A 20,219-nucleotide genomic window follows, 5' to 3' on the forward strand; every position below is an offset into this window, starting at 1 on the left:
TTCCTTTCACATTCCACATTTTATTGAGTTTGGCTGGATTAAAGGGTTAGTTGTATGGTACATGAATTCAATAAATATTTAAGAACTGAATGGTGAAGCCCCATCGCATTAGAGCGGGGAGTTAAGTACATGGATAAGTAAAAATGTATTACTTTGAAAAGATCCAATAACTAGCTGCGGTGGATAAATGTAGCTCTCAAAAAAAAAAAGATTGCGTGTGTGCTTCAGAAGGCCTTCTAGCCAAGGGCAGCATGGAAGCCCATTACCAGAAAACTGATAAATTAAGAGTAGGTTTTCCATACAAAATAAAATGCACTGCAACAGTTCTGCCATCCCCTGGTCAAAACTGAAAAGGAGTATTTACCAAGTGCAATGCTCTGCCTTGTCAGGCTGGGATGGAGGAGACGAACTCTCCAGGCAGCAACACACCTACCACCAGTTTGCTCCTTGAAAAAGCTTTTTGAAAAGGGAACAGGAGGGGGCAAGGAGTAAGAAATGGTGGGAGAAGGGTCTCATTGGCAGATGGGCATACACTCCAGCTTTCTAACCTTAACATAAATTGCTCCTTTGCCATGACAGGCAGCACAGCAAGCATACAACACACCCAGCCTAGGGATGTTTTCCTGCTGCCTGTCTTTCACAGAAAAGAAAAAAATACCATTCAGGTCTGCTTCTTTCTCTGAAGACACAAGTAACAGTTTTTAGTAAATGAGAAGAACTGTCTGAAGACCCCAGGACTGATCTTTAAGGTAAGTGCCGTTAGCACTTCCCCTGTCTGTTCAGAAGTCCTGCCTATAGGGTTCAATGTAAAACCATGCAAGAACACTTAACTTTTCAGAAAGCTCAGCTACAAAAGCAATATACAAACTTCTCATGCACCCTATCCATACCTGTGCACCAACCCCCAAGTGGATGAGGAAGCTACAACAACACTATTGTGATTGCCCCTCCCTGCCACAGTTCCAGCAAGCCACTACATCCTGAAGTAACACTAGTTGTTTCTATCTTAGAAAGACTCCAGCCAGGTGAAATGGCTTTGCTGGCACTGCAGGGTAGATCCATTAGGAGCCACACATTATACACTCATCCCGGTTCTCCAGGGAACACACCATGGCTGCTTTATTCCTCTCCTTCTCTTCCTCTTCCCTGGAGGCCTTCTCCCGCTCTCTGAGTTTCTCTTTGTTCAGGGTGAACTGGATGGGGTTAGCAGCTGGTTTTGTCCTTAGATAGTACATGCCAGTCTTCAGACCCTGCAGAGCAAAAGCATGAGTCTAAGAGCTGGAATCGTCTGGAGGTCAGGCGAGTAATACAGCCAAACTCTGAACTGCTGAGGCTGACCTCCCTTAGCCCATACCACTGTACTGGCCTCAGAGTCACATCTAGTAGTAGCCAGGACTAATGGGAGCAACGCTACAAGCATCCACAGCTTTACTGCTTTGGAGAGATGTTCCACTAGTAACACCAGATTCATGGAAGGAAACAGCCGTTTACCCTTCTAAGAATCAGACAGACCAACTTTTCATGAAAGAACTTAGCAGCCTGCATCTGCTCTCTGTTCTGAACACGCCTCCCACCCACCCCTCCCAGATACCTGCTTCCACCCATAGAAGTGCATGCTGGTGAGTTTGCCGTAGTTGGGTTCTGCAATATGGATGTTGAGAGACTGGCTCTGGTCAATGAAAGCTCCTCTGTCTGCTGCCATCTTGAGGACAGTTTTCTGGGATATCTCCCACACTGTCTTATAGAGTTGTTTCAAGTCATCAGGAATCTCAGGTATATTCTAAAAGGAAGAGGGAAGAATTTTCCAATGCAGCGTAACCAGTGACAGCCCAAATGTTCACTTTTTTGAAAAAATTTAACAAATACTATTTAATTTTATAAATCGGATTCTTCACCAATTGCTGAAACTTCAGCAGTCCTGACCAGAACTAAGGCTTTTTGCAGCCCAACTCTATCACTGGATCCAAGCATCCCGATTCTGAAAGCACACAAGCGTAAAGAAACCTCAACTGCTGAAAGAGGACAGCTTCTTCCAGGAAATTTGAGAGAAAAAGCTGTTTGCAAACAGACCATTACTGTTTTGCCCTGAATAGGTCTTACAAAAAGCAACCCAACAGCTAGTACTCCCTCAAACTTCAAGGTGGACGCACTTTGTTAGCACGCATGATACCAAGCGTAACAGCCACAGTAGCGTTTCAGACTCCACAGCATAAATGATTCATCCCACGCAGACTTCTACATGTAACTTCTGGATCTGGATGTCACATACTCAGCTACTCCCTGCTACAAAATTACCCCTTTATAATCTTTATGATAAATGGGAATCCAAACATTTGCAGAACCTGCCTAAAGTAAAGCAGCCTGACTCAGTATTTGTTCTAGCAAATCAGCACATTTCCATTGGCCTTCTCGATCACACGGGCAGGCTCCAGCAGGAACAGATTATCACTGAGCTCAGGCACATCCCCTCATATTTCTAATGGAAACGCCACACATTGCAGCTTTTCCTCCACAGGCTAGCTGAGTCACTCATACAGCAGACCTCAAAAGCACTCTAGCAAAACAGCCCCCCTGCCAGCACCTCACAGACTAGCTGAGTCCCTGCACTTTTCTCCCTGGTTTCTCACACGTACCTGGATAGAGCCGTTGTGGGCAATGATTTGGTTTTTCATCCCCTCATTCCACAGGCCCCTCTCTGTGAGATCTTTCAACAAGTGCGGATTCACCACCTGCAAGGGGCAAAGGCCAAAGAATAAAAGCACTGTATATTCTCAGCTATACGCCCTACCTTATGGTGCAGCTACACCTTCCCAGAGGAGGCAAATCCAATGCACACAGTTTGTAAATGGTTAAGTAAGACCTTGTATGGTACTGACAAAGTTTGACTTGTCAGTCAGCACTGAGGCCAGACTAGGCACCAGGTTAAAACAAGGTAACAGATGTGAGATGCTGCTGGCCACTGCAGATGACAACAGAAGGCTGGCTGCAATGCCTAGCTGGCACCAGCCCAGGGCTGAACTAGTAGGACAGTAATGGGAGAAGCTACTAGACTTTACAAACGAGAAAGGGCAGTGTATGAAACTCCCCCGCATGAAGAACGCCAAGAGATGTGAAAGGGAGAAATTTGGGTTTACCAGGGCCGCTGACCACAACCTGAATTACTAAATAAGTAAAATCACTAGGACTGCGGTCAGAAGGGGAAAGAACAGAAGAGGTGCAGGCTGTTTATCTAGGAAGAAAAAACAGTGAACTTTTGCTTGCTGGGACTGGGGACAACTGTCCAGCAGCCCTGCACCTGACCTGCAGAGCAGGTTAATAAACCTGTTGTTCTGACCTCACTACACATGCCTGCTTTGATCCTGCAGTCAGGAGGAAATGGGAGTGCTTTCTCTAACATCGATGAGGGGACATCTCAGAGGGGATGGACAGACCAGATGCCCCGAACAGTTAAGATATTCCCCTGGCCTCACATAGAGGTCTTTGCTAATTCCAGCCTCCAGAACTCATATTGTTTCTCCTTCCTGAACAGCAGAACCCTCTGCATCTGCAAAGCTTTTACATGACCTCTTCAGATCTCTTCAGCACTTTACATACAATACAGCTCTTTCTTCAAGACTGTGCAAAGCAGCACTGTGGCCTCAGTTACTCTTCCCATAGCATGCATGTCCCTTCAATAACTTTAGTAATCATCATTCGTTTAGCAATTTCTCCTGCAGGCCATCTTGAAGACCTCATAAAGGTTTTTTCCAGTCAAAAGCAGCACTTCTTTACAATTCTGAGTATTCCACAACGACTGCTGTGGAATAAGCAAAACTGTACTACTACAGTATGTAGTACAGGGTTGATGTTCCCCTTGGTGCTTTTGGCCTTCAACATAAACATCCAACTGAACAGTTACCAAGTGTGTGGCCTCCATCTTGTCTTTCTAAGCAGCGAAAGTCATAAAAGATATGAAAACAGGAAAGCTCTTTCACACAACATACCTGAAACTCTCCTGAGAGGACTCTGCGTGTGTAGATGTTACTGGTGTAGGGCTCAATGGATTCGTTGTTGCCCAAGATCTGAGCAGTGGAAGCAGTTGGCATGGGAGAAAGGAGAAGGCTGTTTCTGACACCATATCTAATAACAATAGTCAAGAGTTAGAAAGCTTCGACCATGTGAGACAAGACAGAAAAGACCCAAGAACAACAGAGTTTATATACTGTCTGCAAAGAGCAAGAGGGCCAGTATAAGGAACTCCGGGCTCACACGCTCGGAAATCTCACTTCTCAGTAACCTGCAAACCCTCAGATTACCTGCAGTAAAAAAAAGGAAGCTCCACTAAACTTGTAACGTGGGTCAACATGGAAGTGTAACTAAAGCCTTAGCTATTTTTGCCTTTAATCAGAGGCTTTCCCAAATTATTTAGTCATGAGAAAAGGCAGAGGAAAAAAAACCAAAAAATCTGTCAGGCACTCCACAACTCCACAGCACTCAGGCAAAACCAAAACGAGCAGCCCACAAAGAGCCTGAGAACTCTCCGTACACAAGACAGAGACAGATTTACTGAATTTTAAGATTAGAGCCATAGAAATTGAAGAAATTCATTACAGGCACTTCAGCTTTAACAATTCCTGTCTTCAGGATGTTCAGGGCTCAGCTGCTTTTCCATGTCAGCTCCCAAAGAGCTTTTCCATGAGCTCCCAAACCCAACTGACACTGTCCCAACTCATCACTACATTTGTTTAACAGGTACACAAACCATTCTGCTGATTCATTCAAGATGAAGTAAGAGCTCACCTAAAGCAGTCTAGGGGGTGGGCTCTCTCTGGCTTGGGAAAAAAAAAAAAAAAAAAAAAAAGCAAGCCATCCACAAAACAGTTTTGAAGAAAGATCTACTGGGGCGAAACACATAGGACCATTTTTACCCTTCTGCCCTTTTGATTTTCGTCAGTCAGAACACAACGAATGTATTTTACATCTAATACAAACTGTGTAAGACTACTCACTTAGCAATCTTCTCCTTTAAAGCCTTCCAGTCCCAAAGATCAGATGGGGTGACCTTCCACATGTCATACTGAAGAATCTGAAGAACACAGGTATTGTCCACATTAGACTGCACTCTTTTCTCCACACTATAAATCACACTGTAAAATGAACCTGTTATCCCTATTAACTATTCTCTACAATTCAGCTTCAGCAAAGCTCCTCTATCATAATCTTACACTCAATCTTTTAATTGTGCTAAAGATGACAGCCAACACAGGATGAGCCTTGCTTTTCTTTTATTGCTCTCTGCACCTCAGTTTAACTTACGCATTTCTTACTGCACTTAAGAAGCCATATTATGGAGGAAAACTCAAGCACCATTTGTACTGTTGTGATATTATCAGCCTAAGGTGTTTCAGTCATACATCTTCTGTATCAAAGGCCAGGCACAGTCACATTACCTGCTTTTCATAGCTTTGGCACTGACACACGACAGCTCCTGGTACTTACTCCTTTACTGACAGGAGAACCCTCATACGTTTCGTACGGTCCTTGCTCCTTGGCAAGTTCACAGCTGGCTTCCAAAGCACCATAATAAATGGTCTCAAAAATCTGCTGGTTCAAGCGCTGGGCCTCAGGACTTTCAAAAGGGTACCTCATCAAAATGAAAGCATCTGCCAGGCCCTGCACACCAATGCCAATGGGACGATGGCGTCTGTTGGAACGTTCAGCCTGCATGGCATTCAAGCAAAGAGAATAATTACCTTTAGCACAACTACATAGAATCATAGAATAAATAAGGTTGAAAAGGACCTCTGAAAGGAATTTTTCATCCATACCATTGCCTTAACTTTTGAGCCATTCATTCTCTTGCAACAATCTGCCTTTCAACTCTGCCCAGTTCCCCACTGTTTGCTGTTTGGTGGGGCAAGACTTTGACGACCCAAATTAATTTTGTTAGAAGTGATCACCAACCTTAACTGCTCAACCTGACAAAGGAAGCCATGATATAGAAGTGAACACTAAGCACTTTCTGAAAAACAGGCCCGTGAAGACATTTCATAGAACAGAATCAGAGAATTGTTCAGGTTGGAAAAGACCTTTAAGAACATCGAGTCCAACAGTAAACCTAATACTGCCAAGTCCACCAATAAACCACGTCCCTTAGCACCACATCTATGTGTCTTTTAAATACCTCCAGGGATGGTGACTCCACCACATCCCCATGCAGCCTGTTCCAGTGCTTGACAACCCTCTCAGGGTAGAAATTTTTCCTAATATCCAGTCTAAACCTTCCCTGGTGCAGCCTGAGGCTGTTTCCTCTTGTACTGTCACTTGTTACCTGGGAGAAGAGCCTGACTCCCACCTGCCTACAATCTCCTTTCAGGAAGTTGTACAGAGCAAGAAGGTTCCCCCTGAGCCTCCTTTTGTCTAGGTTAAACAACCCCAGTTCCCCTAGCCGCTCCTTATCAGACTTGAGCTCCAGCCCCTTCCCGAGCTCTGTTGCCCATCTCTGGACATGTTCCAGCACCATCATGTCTTTCCTGTAGTGAGGGACCCAAAACTGAACACAATATTCGAGGTGCAGCCTCACCAGTGCAGAGTACAGGGGGACAATCACTGTCCTGGCCCTGCTGGCCACACTGTTTCTGATACAAGCCAGGATGCTGTTGGCCTTCTTGGCCACTTGGGCACACTGCCGGCTCATGTTCAGCCAGGCTGTCGACCAACATCTTCACATCCATTTTCTCCCAGGCAGCTTTCCAGCCACTCTCCCCAAGCTTGTAGCATTCCACAGGGTTGCTGTGACCCAAGTGCAGCAGCCAGCACTAAGCCTTGTTTAAACACATGCATTCAAATTGTACATGCTAGAAAAATCTGATCCTCATCAGGTTTGGCTTCACACTTTGGGTATTTGTTTATTTCCTCCTCCAACACCCAGCTCTGCCACTTGCCTTTCTATGTTCTTGCAATGCAACAAACCCTGCTCCCATTCCTCTTCAACAATTGCCAACTCTCTCCCCACTTTCCTTCCAGAAAGCAGTCTATGCACCCTCCAAAAATGCATAAAACCAAAAAGACCGAGTTACACCTTGGGATCTTTCCAGCACTCTTTTCTCTGTTCCACTTTCCAGTCTATTCCTAGTGCTGTTCTGTGCTTTACGGAAATCCTCACACATGAAAAATTTCCAACTGCAGAATCATCTCAAGGGGAGGCTTTTTCTACAACTGCTTTGCTAAGGAACCATTATGGGTTAAAGTGTAAGAAGCCACTAACAAGGGGTCACAAATGCAAACAGGTAGTTCATGGAACTCCCAACTATTTGCCAAAACAGGTTTACAAAATCCCTCACTGATTGCTTCTGCCCAAGACTGAACTGGGATCGCTACCGAGCAGCGGGCCCTTTGTCAGCAGACACTTGGCATGCCTTCAGCCCTGTATCAGCTCAGCACTGCACTCACCTCTGGCACAGGGTAGTAGTTGATATCAATGATTTTGTTCAGGTTTCGGACAATAACTTTAGTGACCTCAGCTAGCTTCTTGAAATCATACGTATGCTCTGAAGTGACGTACATGTTCAGGGCTATAGAGGCCAAATTACAAACTGCAACCTGTGGAGAGAAAACAGTGAAAACAGGCATGCCAGCCAAACACCCCATGCAAAAAACCCACAATCTCAGTTCCGGAACACACCCTCTATCCAAACTATACGGAAACAAAAGGATCAAGCAACCTATAAAGGTGGGGAAAAAACACTCCTCGTTTCCATGTTATCTTACGAGTTGTTAAAAAGGGGTGACAACAATTTTAAAAGTATTAGTAGAAGTCAGTATCACAATAAAAATTCAGTTCTCTGGCCTGCTCAATCTTATCGCCTGCAAGCCATCCTTACATAAATGAAGCCTAACGATTTCTTTTGTTACTAGAATCTGCAGCTGATCTGAATATTAGGGCATTTTCTAACATGAACATTAATTCCAATCCCAGAAGAACTGAAAGACGTCAGCTACGATTTCTTACGCAGCGCAGGCAGGCAAGATGACTCTCCACCTCTTCTAGACTACTCAGGATTTTATGAATACTGAGTAGTTCAAAAAGCGTGAACTAAAGAACTACTAGGGGCTCAGGCAGTAGAAACTGATATGCTCAGTTACAGCAGCCTCAAGAGCTTTACTGCACAAGAAATTCCCAGTGATGTACTCCTCATTTCTATGTCCTTCCTTTGCCTTTCTTTTTTGTTCACAATGCTAACATAACACATCCACAGAGCACCAAGATTAGGGTAGTACATAGGGAACTCAGGGGGAATTGTTACTAATACATAGGCCTGGAGGTAAGAGAGGCATGATTTTACCAAATCACTAGCTGAAGAGATGCTTACATCAGCTACCAGCAAGCCAAAGAGCTCACTTCTCCCTCACACTTTCAGAGGTTTGCTTCAGTGGGTATCTTGTTTTATACCAAATCCTCCATGGGACTTGGAAAGGAGGGGAAACCCACACACAGAGTTAGTGGAAGAGCTGTAAGTACTTACAGCTCTTCCATTCCCAGAATTTTCTTAGCTACCTGTTCCCTTCCCCAACCAACAGTCAGATACATCTTATCTTATGGAGACAGGCTGGGAGAGCTGGGGCTGTGCAGCCTGGGGAGGAGAAGGCTCCGGGGAGACCTTAGAGCAGCTCCCAGTGCCTGGAGGGGCCGACAGGAAAGCTGGGGAGGGGCTTGGGGCAAGGGCAGGGAGCGGTGGGACAGGGGGGAATGGCTTGAAGCTGAGAGAGGGGAGATTTAGGTTGGACGTGAGGAAGAAACCCTTCCCCGTGAGGGCGGCGAGGCGCTGGCCCAGGCTGCCCAGAGCAGCTGTGGGTGCCCCATCTCTGGCAGGGCTCAAGGCCAGGCTGGACGGGGCTGGGAGCAGCCTGGGCTGGGGGGAGGGGGCCCTGCCCCTGGCAGGGGGGTGGGACTGGGTGGTCTTGAACGTCCCTTCCAACCCAAACCATTTCATGATTTTATAATATTCTAGAAACCTGCAACAAGAGCATGCACAGCTTTCCTAAACACTACAAGTTCCTGTTCTCCACCTACCTCATCTTTGCTAGTATACTCCACTATTTCTGTACACAGATTGCTGCATTTGATGGTCCCCAAGTTCTGCTGATTGCTCTTTCGGTTGCAAGAGTCTTTGTAGAGCATGTATGGTGTGCCAGTCTCCGTCTGTGATTCAATGATAGCGTACCACAGCTGCTGGGCCTTCACCACTCTGCGGACACGGCCTTGCTTCTCATAACTGCAAGAGGACAAATGTTGCTTAATAATTCCCAGGCTCTCCAAAACCAGCAGTGAAAGACAGTAATTTTTAACACAACATCAGGTTCTCAGGCAGGCAAGACCCCATTCTCTTCTGAACTAGCCAGAAGAGTATCAGCAGGGTATCAAGACTGTCCTTGTTTAAAGAAAACAGAAATCTTTCACTGTAACATCCTACACAACTACTTCAAAACAAAGCCATCGACCGCATTAAGCAGGGATCACTTCAGAATTTCCCTTTAACAAGCTAAAACAATCATACATACATCGTTCTATCTCTAGCAGGTCAGAGTTTGAAGCAAACAGTAAGCAGACATTCCCCATCTTTGCCCTTTTACCATCTGATAACAGAATTCACTGACCACTTATGAGCCACCACCACCAACCCGTGCATTGGCTCCCAGACACCACACTCCAAGGACAGTTCTGTGAATGGGTGACTACTACTTAAAAGTCTATTCACTTTTCTTACCTCTCATATAGTTTCTCAAATTCCTCTCCCCAAACCTCATCTAGGCCAGGACACTCATTTGGACACATTAAGGACCAGTCCTGTAAGAAGGAAAAACATTCAGAGAAAATCTTTAGGCACCCCATTAACTAAAGGCATACAACTTCATCAACAAATCCTGCTGTAAACAGGAACATGCAAATTACACTTCCCCTGCTAAGAATCCAGGAACCAACTCTGCCAGCAGACGTGGGGAAGGTGTTTATCAGACTAGTCAGATTTAAAAAGGAATGATACAAATAGTTATGACCAAATTGCATGTTTAGTCCTGAAAGGACTGGTTCTCAAGACGTAACCTGTTTTAAAGCAAATACAAGCCATCATAAGCAGATCGATTTACTGAGAAGATTTTGATGCTTTAAGAAAATTCCAGAGTAAAAATTTAATGTAGTAGTGTAAGTACATAAGTCATGGGCTGCCAGACTAAACATCGAAGCAAAGTATCCCACTGGAGTTCTCCAACTCCACTGTCTACCTACACAGCCTAGTTCTCAAATATGGTGCAGCAGCTCTTTCAAGAAGCTCCTTTGCTGCTAGGAAGACAGCTCTGCAACCTTTCATGAACTCCATCCCAGGGCTGGTCACCTGTTCCTCCATTACCAGGCCTATTCTGCACCAATCAAGCTTCTTACCTGGTTGGTTTCAACTCGCTTCATGAAGAGATCAGGAATCCAGAGGGCAAAGAAAAGGTCTCTGGCTCGCTGCTCTTCTTTCCCAGTGTTCTTCTTTAAGTCAAGAAACTCAAAGATATCCAAATGCCATGGCTCCAGGTAGATGGCAAAAGCCCCAGGTCTCTGTTACATAAAACATAGTCAACATCAGAACACATTGCCCTTGGAAAGCAAATCTGCACTGCTCCCGACTGCACACAATACCATAAACTAATTGGAGGTGAGTTTTATACTCTCATTAAAGCAATTTCAGTATTTTTTGCATTACTGTTCTCTCACTTACTGGAACTGGGCCACGGTATTAGTTCCAGATTCTCAACAAAAATTATTAGTAACAAAAATACATTTCCTCTGTGTAAACAAGAGCTGGATAAATCTTAGATTTACTTATTGTGTCATGCCTCCATTGGACTGTGTGAAGACAAAGGATCAAGAAGCTTTCTACAGCCTTATGCCTTAATTCACTACAGGGCATTCAAGGACTGACCAACAAGCAGTGCAAGAGGCTGCTCTAACATGTGGGTATCATGTACAGGCATATACCAAAAGACATACCTGCAGGATAAAATGCATAGTGAAAGGGGAACACCAGAATGTCAACCGGGGGGGGGAAATGCCCTATGTTAATTGTGTTTCATCTACAACCACTGCATCAGCTCACTGATGTTACTGGGTCAATCCTTCACAGATGGGGAACCTCCCTCTCTGACCTGAGGTTCCCTTCTTCAATTTAAGGGGAAGCCAGTACCTTGTTTCCACCTTGATCCACATAACGAGCAGTGTTGTTGTAGACCCTCAGCATTGGAACAAGCCCATTGGAATTTCCATTTGTCTGCAGAGGCACAGGAAAACCATCAATACTGAAAAGCAGCTGCCTGAAGAGATGGGCCTACATTTTCTGTATGTCTTCCAGCAGTCTGCAAAACTTTTATGCTGAAAGCTAGGGACTGACCACCCCCATCAGTTATTTGGTATTCCCTTCCCCACACCTTTTTTACCAATAGACAAAAATATATATATCAGCTACTGGTCCCACAGTTTAAAAAGATGTACCTCCTAACTTCTTCCTCTACACTGTGTAATCTAGAGGTTTGCAGAGGTTACATATGCTGTGACAAAAAAACCAAACACACATTCAGAGATGATCTTGGGCAGTTAAAGACGTACAAAAAGGAAAAGAGCTAATGCACAAGTCTCTAAGTACATCTCTAGGTTGCTCATACATAAATAAGCTGGAATTGTCTGATCAAACAGTGGAATAAGATCCTCTTTTTAGAAGGACTTCTATTAGGAGGCCAAAACACAAAGGAAAACCAACCTTTTTGCCTTAGAGCATACTGAAAAGGGAAGGACTACTGAGCTAGACAAACTGCTGTGTTAAACTGACTGGTAGAAGCAGCATTGATTTGGCAACCAAAATACAGAGATTTCCTAAAACCAAGAGGTTAATCTCTGCTGGGAACACCATCTGCACGCTCACCCCAGCAATATAGCTGCCCGTGGCTCTGATACAGCTCACAGCAAGGCCAATCCCACCAGCAGACTTTGAGATCAGTGCACACTGCTTGAGAGTGTCATAGATTCCTTCAATGCTGTCATCCTTCATGCACAGCAGGAAACAACTAATGAAAACAAATAGCTTTAGCATACAAAGATTAAAACAAAAAGTCAAGAAGTATTTCACCGAGGCTGCAGTAAAACACAGGTAAACACTGCATCTTTAACATGCCATGCAAAGCAAATAAATGAAGCAAAACCATAGGTTGCAAAGTGGAATACAGGATAGTTTTATAAAAACATCATGAGCAATAGTTGTATTACCTAAACGTGTGTTGTTGAAGCAAAAGGTTTTTAGAGTCTTATCAGTTATGCTTACTACTTTTAGAAGGTTTTAGAAAACAATTACCAAGATTTGTTTTGTAATCTACAGAAGACTACGCACATAGGTACCTTTTAAATAAAATATAGTCATGTAAACATTACCATTGGCTCTAGAAGCTTACAGAAACCTATGTATTTTTCCCCAAAGACTACACTAGGTAACAGGTTAAATTTGACAGCAACTTCTCAAAACTTCATAGAACAATCACAAAAACACAGCTACTCTTTTCAGAAGATGTGAAACTATTTCATTTGAACAGACCCGATCTCCAAAACTTTATCTTCTCCCAGTTATGCACTAAGCAAACTTGAAAGTCAAAGGTACCTGGAAAGTTGAGGCCGGTTGGTACCTGCATTGAATAACGTGGGGGAGGCATGGGTAAACCACCTTTCAGAGAGAAGATTGTAGGTTTCAATTGCAGCATCAATGTCATTTTTGTGGATCCCCACCGATACTCTCATCAACATATGCTGAGGACGCTCAGCAACTGAATGCAAAAAGCAAAGAAGAAAACAGAATGTCAGTGTGACATTTACTATTGGTACAGACAGACGTAGAGGTCATGGCAATAAGCTACAAACAGCATGCAGTGGGCCACTTGAGAGCCATAGTTTTCATAGAATCACAGAATAAACCGGGTTGGAAGGAACTCCAGGAGGTTGCCAGTCCAATCTCCTGCTCAAAGAACAGTCAGCTGAGAGAATCAGAGCAGTCTGCTCAGGACATTACCCAGCAGAGTTTTTCAAAACTCAAGGACAAGGACGGCATAACCCCGCTCAACAACCTGCTCCAATGCGTGACTGTTCTCATGGGGCACATGGAGAAGCGAACACACAGCTGTACTAACAGTTAAAATCCAATCAAATATCCAAACCTGCATCCAATTGCTAAGTTTATTATATTACAATTAACCTCTCATCTTTCTGGTGTCCTAGGATTTTCATGCTAAGGACCTGCAATAACTGGCACAGATAGCCCAGTAGCTCTTTCAAGTTTAAATTTATTAGAAAGTGCTTAGCGTTATGAAACAAGTCCACAGCGGGACACGACCTGCTTCATCTTCTACATCCCAGATAACAGGTAGCTTTCAAAGCACAAAGGTCCTTAGAACAGAGAGGTGAAGTACAGCTGTCCAGGTCACACTTCCATTATTTGCAACACTCAAGTAAATTTGCCACAGTGCTGCTCTTTAATGATCAGCTGTTCCCCTTGCAAGCATACCACTGCCACCAAAAAAATGCTAGATTCTTAGCCTAAGGAAAGAAGTTGCACATGCCCAGAGAAAACCTACTACGAATGTTTTGCTATTTTTTTAAAAACAGTACATGGTGCTTTTACCGGAATGCTATAGGGAAAGCTGTGAGGTAGCCTATTTACCTCCTCAACCCCTGTTCTGAGCCATGCATGGTCTTGATTTTAAATACTATTTTAAGTTGATACAGACAGTTCTTACCTTTTGAGTTGATTTTCAGCAAGTAGGAACGTTCTAGAGTCTTAAAAAGAGAGAATGAATTTTAGTAGACAGGCAGTTTTTAAAAAAATCCTATTAGCTCCAAACTTAAGTATCTTCATGCTCCTTAACCTGGGCTTCAACAGAAGCACCAGCCCTGCACTCCAGTCCCCCTCTTGTTAATGACATAGGGTATTAGGTGACTAATGACTGAAAAAAAAACAAACAGAAGTCCACTGTAAGATTCCAACACTGAGGACTCCATACTTTGGATTATGGAGTGGTAGTAGTGCGTGCAGTTGCCACATTCACCGCTACCTCTCAACGCACAGTGAATGAAGGGTAGAAGAAAAGGGAGTCCTTGTTCTCCACAACCCTGTCCCTTCTTAAAGTATTGTCCGTTGTGCCACAAGAATGCTTTCCAGACAACCTGTATCACAGTCTGCAGTGCTGGGTGTCGAACACACAAAATTATAGAAATATGGCAATGCTACAACTAGAGCAGATGCCTTTTAAGCTTGCGCCTAATGGATTACATCAGTAATTACAGAGGATGTCAAGAATTACATACCTATATACATATAGAAACACACACACCCATTCAAGGTCCCCTCCTTCCGTCCTTGCCTATGCTGCTTCCACAGCTGCTCTGCTCTTGACACGCACTGGATGTTTCCTCATTGCAAACTACTTCCCCCAAACTAGAAGGCACCATATCAGATGTGTCGATGGAAACTCTAGGCAAAGACCCCCAGTACTTAGATTCACAAGAACTACCTGAAGTACCCAGTGCTATGGAATTGTGAAATACTCTCCAGCTAACTCTCCAGAGAGCCCACTGCATCGCACACTAAAACAACTAGGCAAAGAACAGTATGTTGTGAGGGGAGCAGAAGGAGCAGATGGTGGGGGCACAGCAGACTGGACCGGTTGTCGGAGAGATGTGCCAGCAGCATGGAAGAAGACAAACGCGTGGGATGACACACTGAGAACAACTGTTACACAAAACAATGGGGAAAAAACCAAAATCCCTTTTTTGGTTTATTAAAATTTAGATTACTTCCTTGAGGAACTGCCTGAGCTGGGAAGCTTTCAACAACATTCAGTTGCTATCTACTGCAAAACAGCTAGAGCCCAAGAGTTAAAATACTACAGCAGCCAAGGGTACACAATGAGGCCAAGAAGAAAGTACATGATTCACCTAGTTAGGCAACTGCTTTGTGCAGGTACTCTTCGTTTTTTAACAAACTCATTAACGTCCCACCTACTCCATTTGCCCTCCTTGCCCAAATCTAGATGGTTCCACAACTATTCTCACTCTTCCCACAAGACTCAGCTCCAGGACAGTATCAAAACAGCTGTCTTCATTATCATGAGTAATGTGCTTTTTACCTTAAAACCAAAATAGTTGTAGGAGAAGTCTCTGTCATAGATAATGGCAGAATTCAGGCGCTGAAAGGAAATAATACAGAGAAAAATTTACATTTACAGCCTTTTTGTGCCTCACGTTAAGTATAATAATGCTATCATTGTTTGGCATTTCTGGCCTCAAAGATCTAGTGAAACTGACATCACATCAGAGGAATAAAGTAGGGAAGAGCACTTAGCTTGAAACAACAAATGCACAGTTTTAACAAATTTTTTCCAAGTATAATGCACAATTGTTGGCTACATCTTAATGAAATCTAACTGGACACTAAGAAACACAACATACAATGAAAATACAAACGTGACTTCCTCGTAAGCACAAAGACCTGAAACAACCTGAAGTCAGAAATCAAACATCAACTCTCCCTTTTGTGCAAACAAAACAGATTGCTACATCAAAAGGCACTTTTCCTCAAAATTAATCGGTTCCGCTGATCATGACTACAAGGACATCCAAAAAGATTCTAATTCAGAAACATCCTTACATGAAGGAAATTCCTACATCCTCTCTTTTAAACTCTCCAAAACAGTGCAATTACCACCTGCATTGGTTTCTGCATTGTCTTTCTGTCCTAAAGCAAACATGGCTCACTTAAAAAATAAGAAAAATAAATTATTTGAACTAGTTCACTGAATTTTTAAAACTGAAAAAGTGAAAAAAACATTACATACATCTTTGTTGGCCAAAACTATGTCTAGAGTTTCTTTGGAGACCATTGGTGAGTGCTTCCCATTGTGAGGGTTTACGTAGTTGTAGAGATCATCCATCACATCTACAACAGAAAGGTATTTAAAAAGAAGGACAACCACACACATATATGCATCACCTGCCATTTGTTTTTAAGGATTTAACAGGCAGGACTACCCATCCTCTAAAACAACCCCCTCCAGCTCTACAAGTGTGTAACTTTTGTTCTATTTGCTCAGTACTATTACTAATCTGTTAACTTTAAAAATGCACTTCTCTTACAATGCTTTTTTAATAGAATTTATAACACAAAACAAATGGAAAAGAAAGTGGGTGCAACCTAATTTCAATCAGTTACATTTTTCATCAATCTATTTATACAGATACCTTTCACAAAACAGGCAATTTCATATTCCTTGTGACATGCCTAAGACTCATGTTTTCCATCTCCATGGCATTTTTAGTTAGCCTGGGTACTTAGTAACTCCTGCTTCAGAAAGAGATTTCCCTATTTATATCCCCTGAAACTCCTACTCCCTTTCTGACTAATTGCTATGCAAGTGCCCCTGAAGAGACTTACCACTGAATACTTTCTTAGTTTCTTTGTGCAAATTGGACACCGCAATCCTTGCTGCCAGGATAGCATAGTCTGGGTGTTTGGTGGTCAAGGTTGCGGCCGTTTCAGCAGCCAGTGTATCCAGTTCCACCGTTGTGACACCACTGTACAGCCCCTGAATCACCTTCATGGTGATCTGGGCCTGAAAAAGGAAAATTCTAGGGGTTAGCTACCTGTTGTTGAGGAAAAAAAATATCCTCATGTTTCAACCATTTGAGATGTAAGATGTGCTTCACTATAAGCAGTACCATTCACCCTGTTTGAATAGAAAAGTGAATTAAAATACCAAACCCTCTCGGTGAGGTACTGACTCCTAAAATTTTAAAATAATACTGGGGCAGAAGGGAGAGTGAGGAAAGCATGAAGAAAGCAGAAACTGCCAATCCAGATTCATTAACAGTTTTTATTCTGCACTTTCCTGAAGGCTAGGATAGAGTAGCAGCAAAGTTCATAGGGAAAAAAGTGAGATTAAAACAGTACTTGCTTGGAAGTTTTGAAACTCCAGACGAAGCTTGACTTTATCAGTTTCTGAGACATGGAAGCACTATGTTTAAAATCATTTCATGACAAGAACGAAAAAAACCCAAGCCTGGAAGGGATACAATAGCTTTTGCTTCATGGCTTAAATTCATCTTCATCTGCCCGTTAGGACCTTTTGTGGGAAGACTTTTGCATCTACCATCTCTAAAGTATGTTCTGCTTTTCTCTCAAGCATTTAGCACTGACCTCTACAAGAAAGAGTATATTCTATACTGGAGATGGGAGGTCTGATCTAGCATGGTAACTGCTGAATGCGCTGGAATTGTCAACAGCCTCACAAAACCAGGACCTGTAATTTTCAAACCTTACCCTCTGAAAGTAAGCACATGAGGTCAGGGATTTCTAGCATTGGCTTGTAAAGCATCTGGCACAAGAAGATCCAAGTCCAAAAGGAGAAACTCAGTTCCAGGAAGAGATGTCACACACTACTGCAGACTAAATAAGAATGCGGCACTTTGTGTAAGATTAGCTTCATTATTAAGACAGGGTTATTAAGAGTCAGGAGGAACAGGAATCTTGCTTCTGTCCTACGTCACTGAGATCAAGTCAGTATACTTTGTGTTTCAGTAATCAAGTCACTAACGCTCCTCCTGCTCTCTCTCCATGGCTGAAGAGCACTACTTTCTGGTGCAGAATGAACGTCAGATATTTTACAGATGCAATTTAAGAAAATAGATCAATAGAGATGTGAAAAGCCTAAGCTGACAACTCCAGAATGAACACACTGGGTCTGCACATCTGTGGAAAAAAAAAAAAAAAAAAAAAAAAAGTCTCACAGAGATCGGTGGATCCGCAAGGGAGTCAGCCTCTGTACAGGCTTTGGAAGGAGAAGCTTACACAAGTGCACTCAAACAAGCTTACAACATGCACTCAAAATCGTACACAGCTCGAAAAAACAAAGTAGGGATACTACAATGACAGGGGGACTTTGTCAGACAAAAAGGGCACCTTATTTTATGATGAGAAGATCAAGAGCTACTTTCCATATAGTATTGCTCAGAATTTGCAGACTGAAACTGAGAGCAGTGTACCAAAACCAAAATATGTGAATTGGAGCAACCAACAACTCTTTTTTAAGCACAAGAAGCTAAATTGCTTCAACGTCTAAGGTAAAAACAATTTACAATAGGTAAACTGATTTTTCTCCCCACCAGCCTCAGACTCTGTACCTGTGAAGCAAAAAAACCTCAGAACACAAACAATTAGAAGAAACACATTGTGAATGCATTTGCCCAGAATTCCTGTGCAGGCTGCCATGGCTGGCTTTTGCCAAGGAGAAGAGCTGGGTAACAATTGCTCACCACTGTCAGCTTTTAGCAGCTATCACCCAAGGGGCAGGGAACAGGACAGCAGGAAAAAGGACAGACTCACAGGATCGACGAAGTCAGCATTGAGGCCATAGCAAAGCTTCTGGATGCGCGACGTGATCTTGTCAAACATGACGCGTTCTTGACGTCCATCTGTTGGAGAAAAGGTTGCGATCACAACAGCTCCCATTACAATAAAGAACGAGTTAAGCACAGTATCCTCCTAACCTAGCACCTCACACAAGAGGCCAGCCCTCTTTTAGGGAAGCCTGGGATGGGAATCACCAAGGACAACCTGCTTATGTTCTCTGTTTAGGCCCAAGACTACCCCTCCACCCCAGCATGCTCTTGCTGGAGATGATCTACTCCACAGACCCCTCACTCAGAGGCACAGGTCTCAGTATCGTGAGGAAAAACAGGGAGCTCCCACCACTTCAAGAGGGGTACAAGTACCCGCTACAGGGCCAAGAAATTCCCACCCCACTACACCTAAAACTTTGCATAAATGCAATTCTCGAGACCACCGCTGCAGATGGGGAACCCAGGTGAGGGCCACCTTAGCCCCCCTGTCCCGCAAAGACCGGAGTTTCCTCCTCTGGCCGAACACTCTCCTTTGATCAAAGGTGTGGGGACCAAGCCCAGATCACGTTGCCATGGTGGGTGGAGGATGTCTCCCAAGGCAAACCGAGGGGTCTCACCCCTCACTCTCAGTGTCATTGGGGGAGCTTCCTCACTACTCCGGGGTCCCTGCAATGCAGACGGGGTGCTATCCTCTCACTCTTGGTGCCATGCAAGCTGCCCCCAAAGCACAGGGGATCCCATCCTTCCACATCCCATGAGGAACCCTCTGAAAACAGAGTAGGGGTCCCCATCTGCTCACTTTAAGTGCCAGACGAAGGACCCCTAAAGCAGAGGGGGTCCCATCCCCTCACATCAGGCACCATTAGAGGGACCCACCCAAAGCCATGGGGATCCGGTGTCCACTCACATCAGGCGCCACGAAAGGGACCCCCCAAAGCAGAGGGGGTCCCGTCCCCTCGCACCAGATGCGACGAGAAGGAGCCCCCCCAAAGCAGAAGGAGTTACCCCACCCCCCTACACTCGGAGCCATGAGAGAGACCCCCCCCCCAGAGGAGAGGGGCGACCCCATCCCCTCCCCTCCGGTGCGGAGGGAAGTCCCGTGCCCGGCCGGTGCCCCTCCACGGCGGAGGGCTCTTCCTCACCCCGCTTGACAACGTGCATGGCGGCGGTCGGCGTCCCGGGTCTCTCAACGGCTCCTCAGCGCCAAGCGCGGTCCAAGCGCTTCCCGCTCCCGCCAACTGCGCTGACCCCGCTGCGCCGCCGTAGCGCTCCACCCCTCCGGCTGAGGCTCAGGGCGACATCTTGCCTCCGGGCACTGCCTCCGTCTTTGTGCTCTTCCCCCCACCGCCAACGACTTCAGCGCTGCCTTGCACCGCTAGCGCAGACTCGTCCCTTCCTCCATCCCTACCTTCCCCCGACCCCTTCTCCCGGGAAACACCACCCCGCCGGGGAACAACACCCCGCTTGCCCGCTTCCAAGATGGCGACCGCCGGCCCGCCCTGCGGTGGGACGGGAAAGGGCGGTGCACGCCGGCTCCAGGGCGGGACGTATGGAGCCCGCCAAGGGACAAAACGCCCTCATACTGCGAAAAGCAATATAGCTGCAACAATAGCAATTACAATTATAATAAAGCAAGGCCCGGTTTCGGAACGAGAGGCGGTCGCCCCCAACCCCCTTTCTGCCTGTACCCCGCACAGAACGCCGCCCCCCTGGGGCAGAGGCCTGTACGGGCACGGTGGGCCGTGCACCAGCATGGCACCCAGCCCAGGCT

General features: G+C 44.8%; 1 protein-coding gene across 1 annotated transcript; it reads right to left on the reverse strand.

Annotated features, from left to right (window-relative positions):
* On the reverse strand, positions 1 to 19,933 carry RRM1 (ribonucleotide reductase catalytic subunit M1). The gene is made up of 19 exons (XM_080374911.1): positions 19,591 to 19,933; positions 18,432 to 18,520; positions 16,485 to 16,662; positions 15,889 to 15,989; positions 15,181 to 15,240; positions 13,792 to 13,831; positions 12,663 to 12,825; positions 11,937 to 12,078; positions 11,205 to 11,288; positions 10,418 to 10,579; positions 9,747 to 9,826; positions 9,053 to 9,254; positions 7,432 to 7,581; positions 5,479 to 5,700; positions 4,989 to 5,065; positions 3,984 to 4,119; positions 2,634 to 2,729; positions 1,592 to 1,780; positions 1 to 1,250 (listed from the first exon to the last, which is right to left on the reverse strand). The coding sequence occupies exons 1-19, from the start codon at positions 19,607 to 19,609 to the stop codon at positions 1,062 to 1,064; spliced, it is 2,379 nt and encodes a 792-aa protein (XP_080231037.1). The 5' UTR covers positions 19,610 to 19,933; the 3' UTR covers positions 1 to 1,061.
* Between the last annotated feature and the right edge of the window lie 286 nt (positions 19,934 to 20,219).

This window comes from Falco punctatus (assembly GCF_963210335.1).
Source record: "Falco punctatus genome assembly, chromosome: 2".
Taxonomy (NCBI): domain Eukaryota; kingdom Metazoa; phylum Chordata; class Aves; order Falconiformes; family Falconidae; genus Falco; species Falco punctatus.

Excerpts from the sequence above, each read along its gene's own strand:
- RRM1 (XM_080374911.1), bottom strand. Across the intron at positions 15,990-16,484 it reads AACTAAGAAAGTATTCAGTG|ATGTGATGGATGATCTCTAC; the intron begins GTAAGTCTCTTC and ends TTTCTGTTGTAG. Across the intron at positions 10,580-11,204 it reads TGGATCAAGGTGGAAACAAG|AGACCTGGGGCTTTTGCCAT; the intron begins GTACTGGCTTCC and ends TTTATGTAACAG.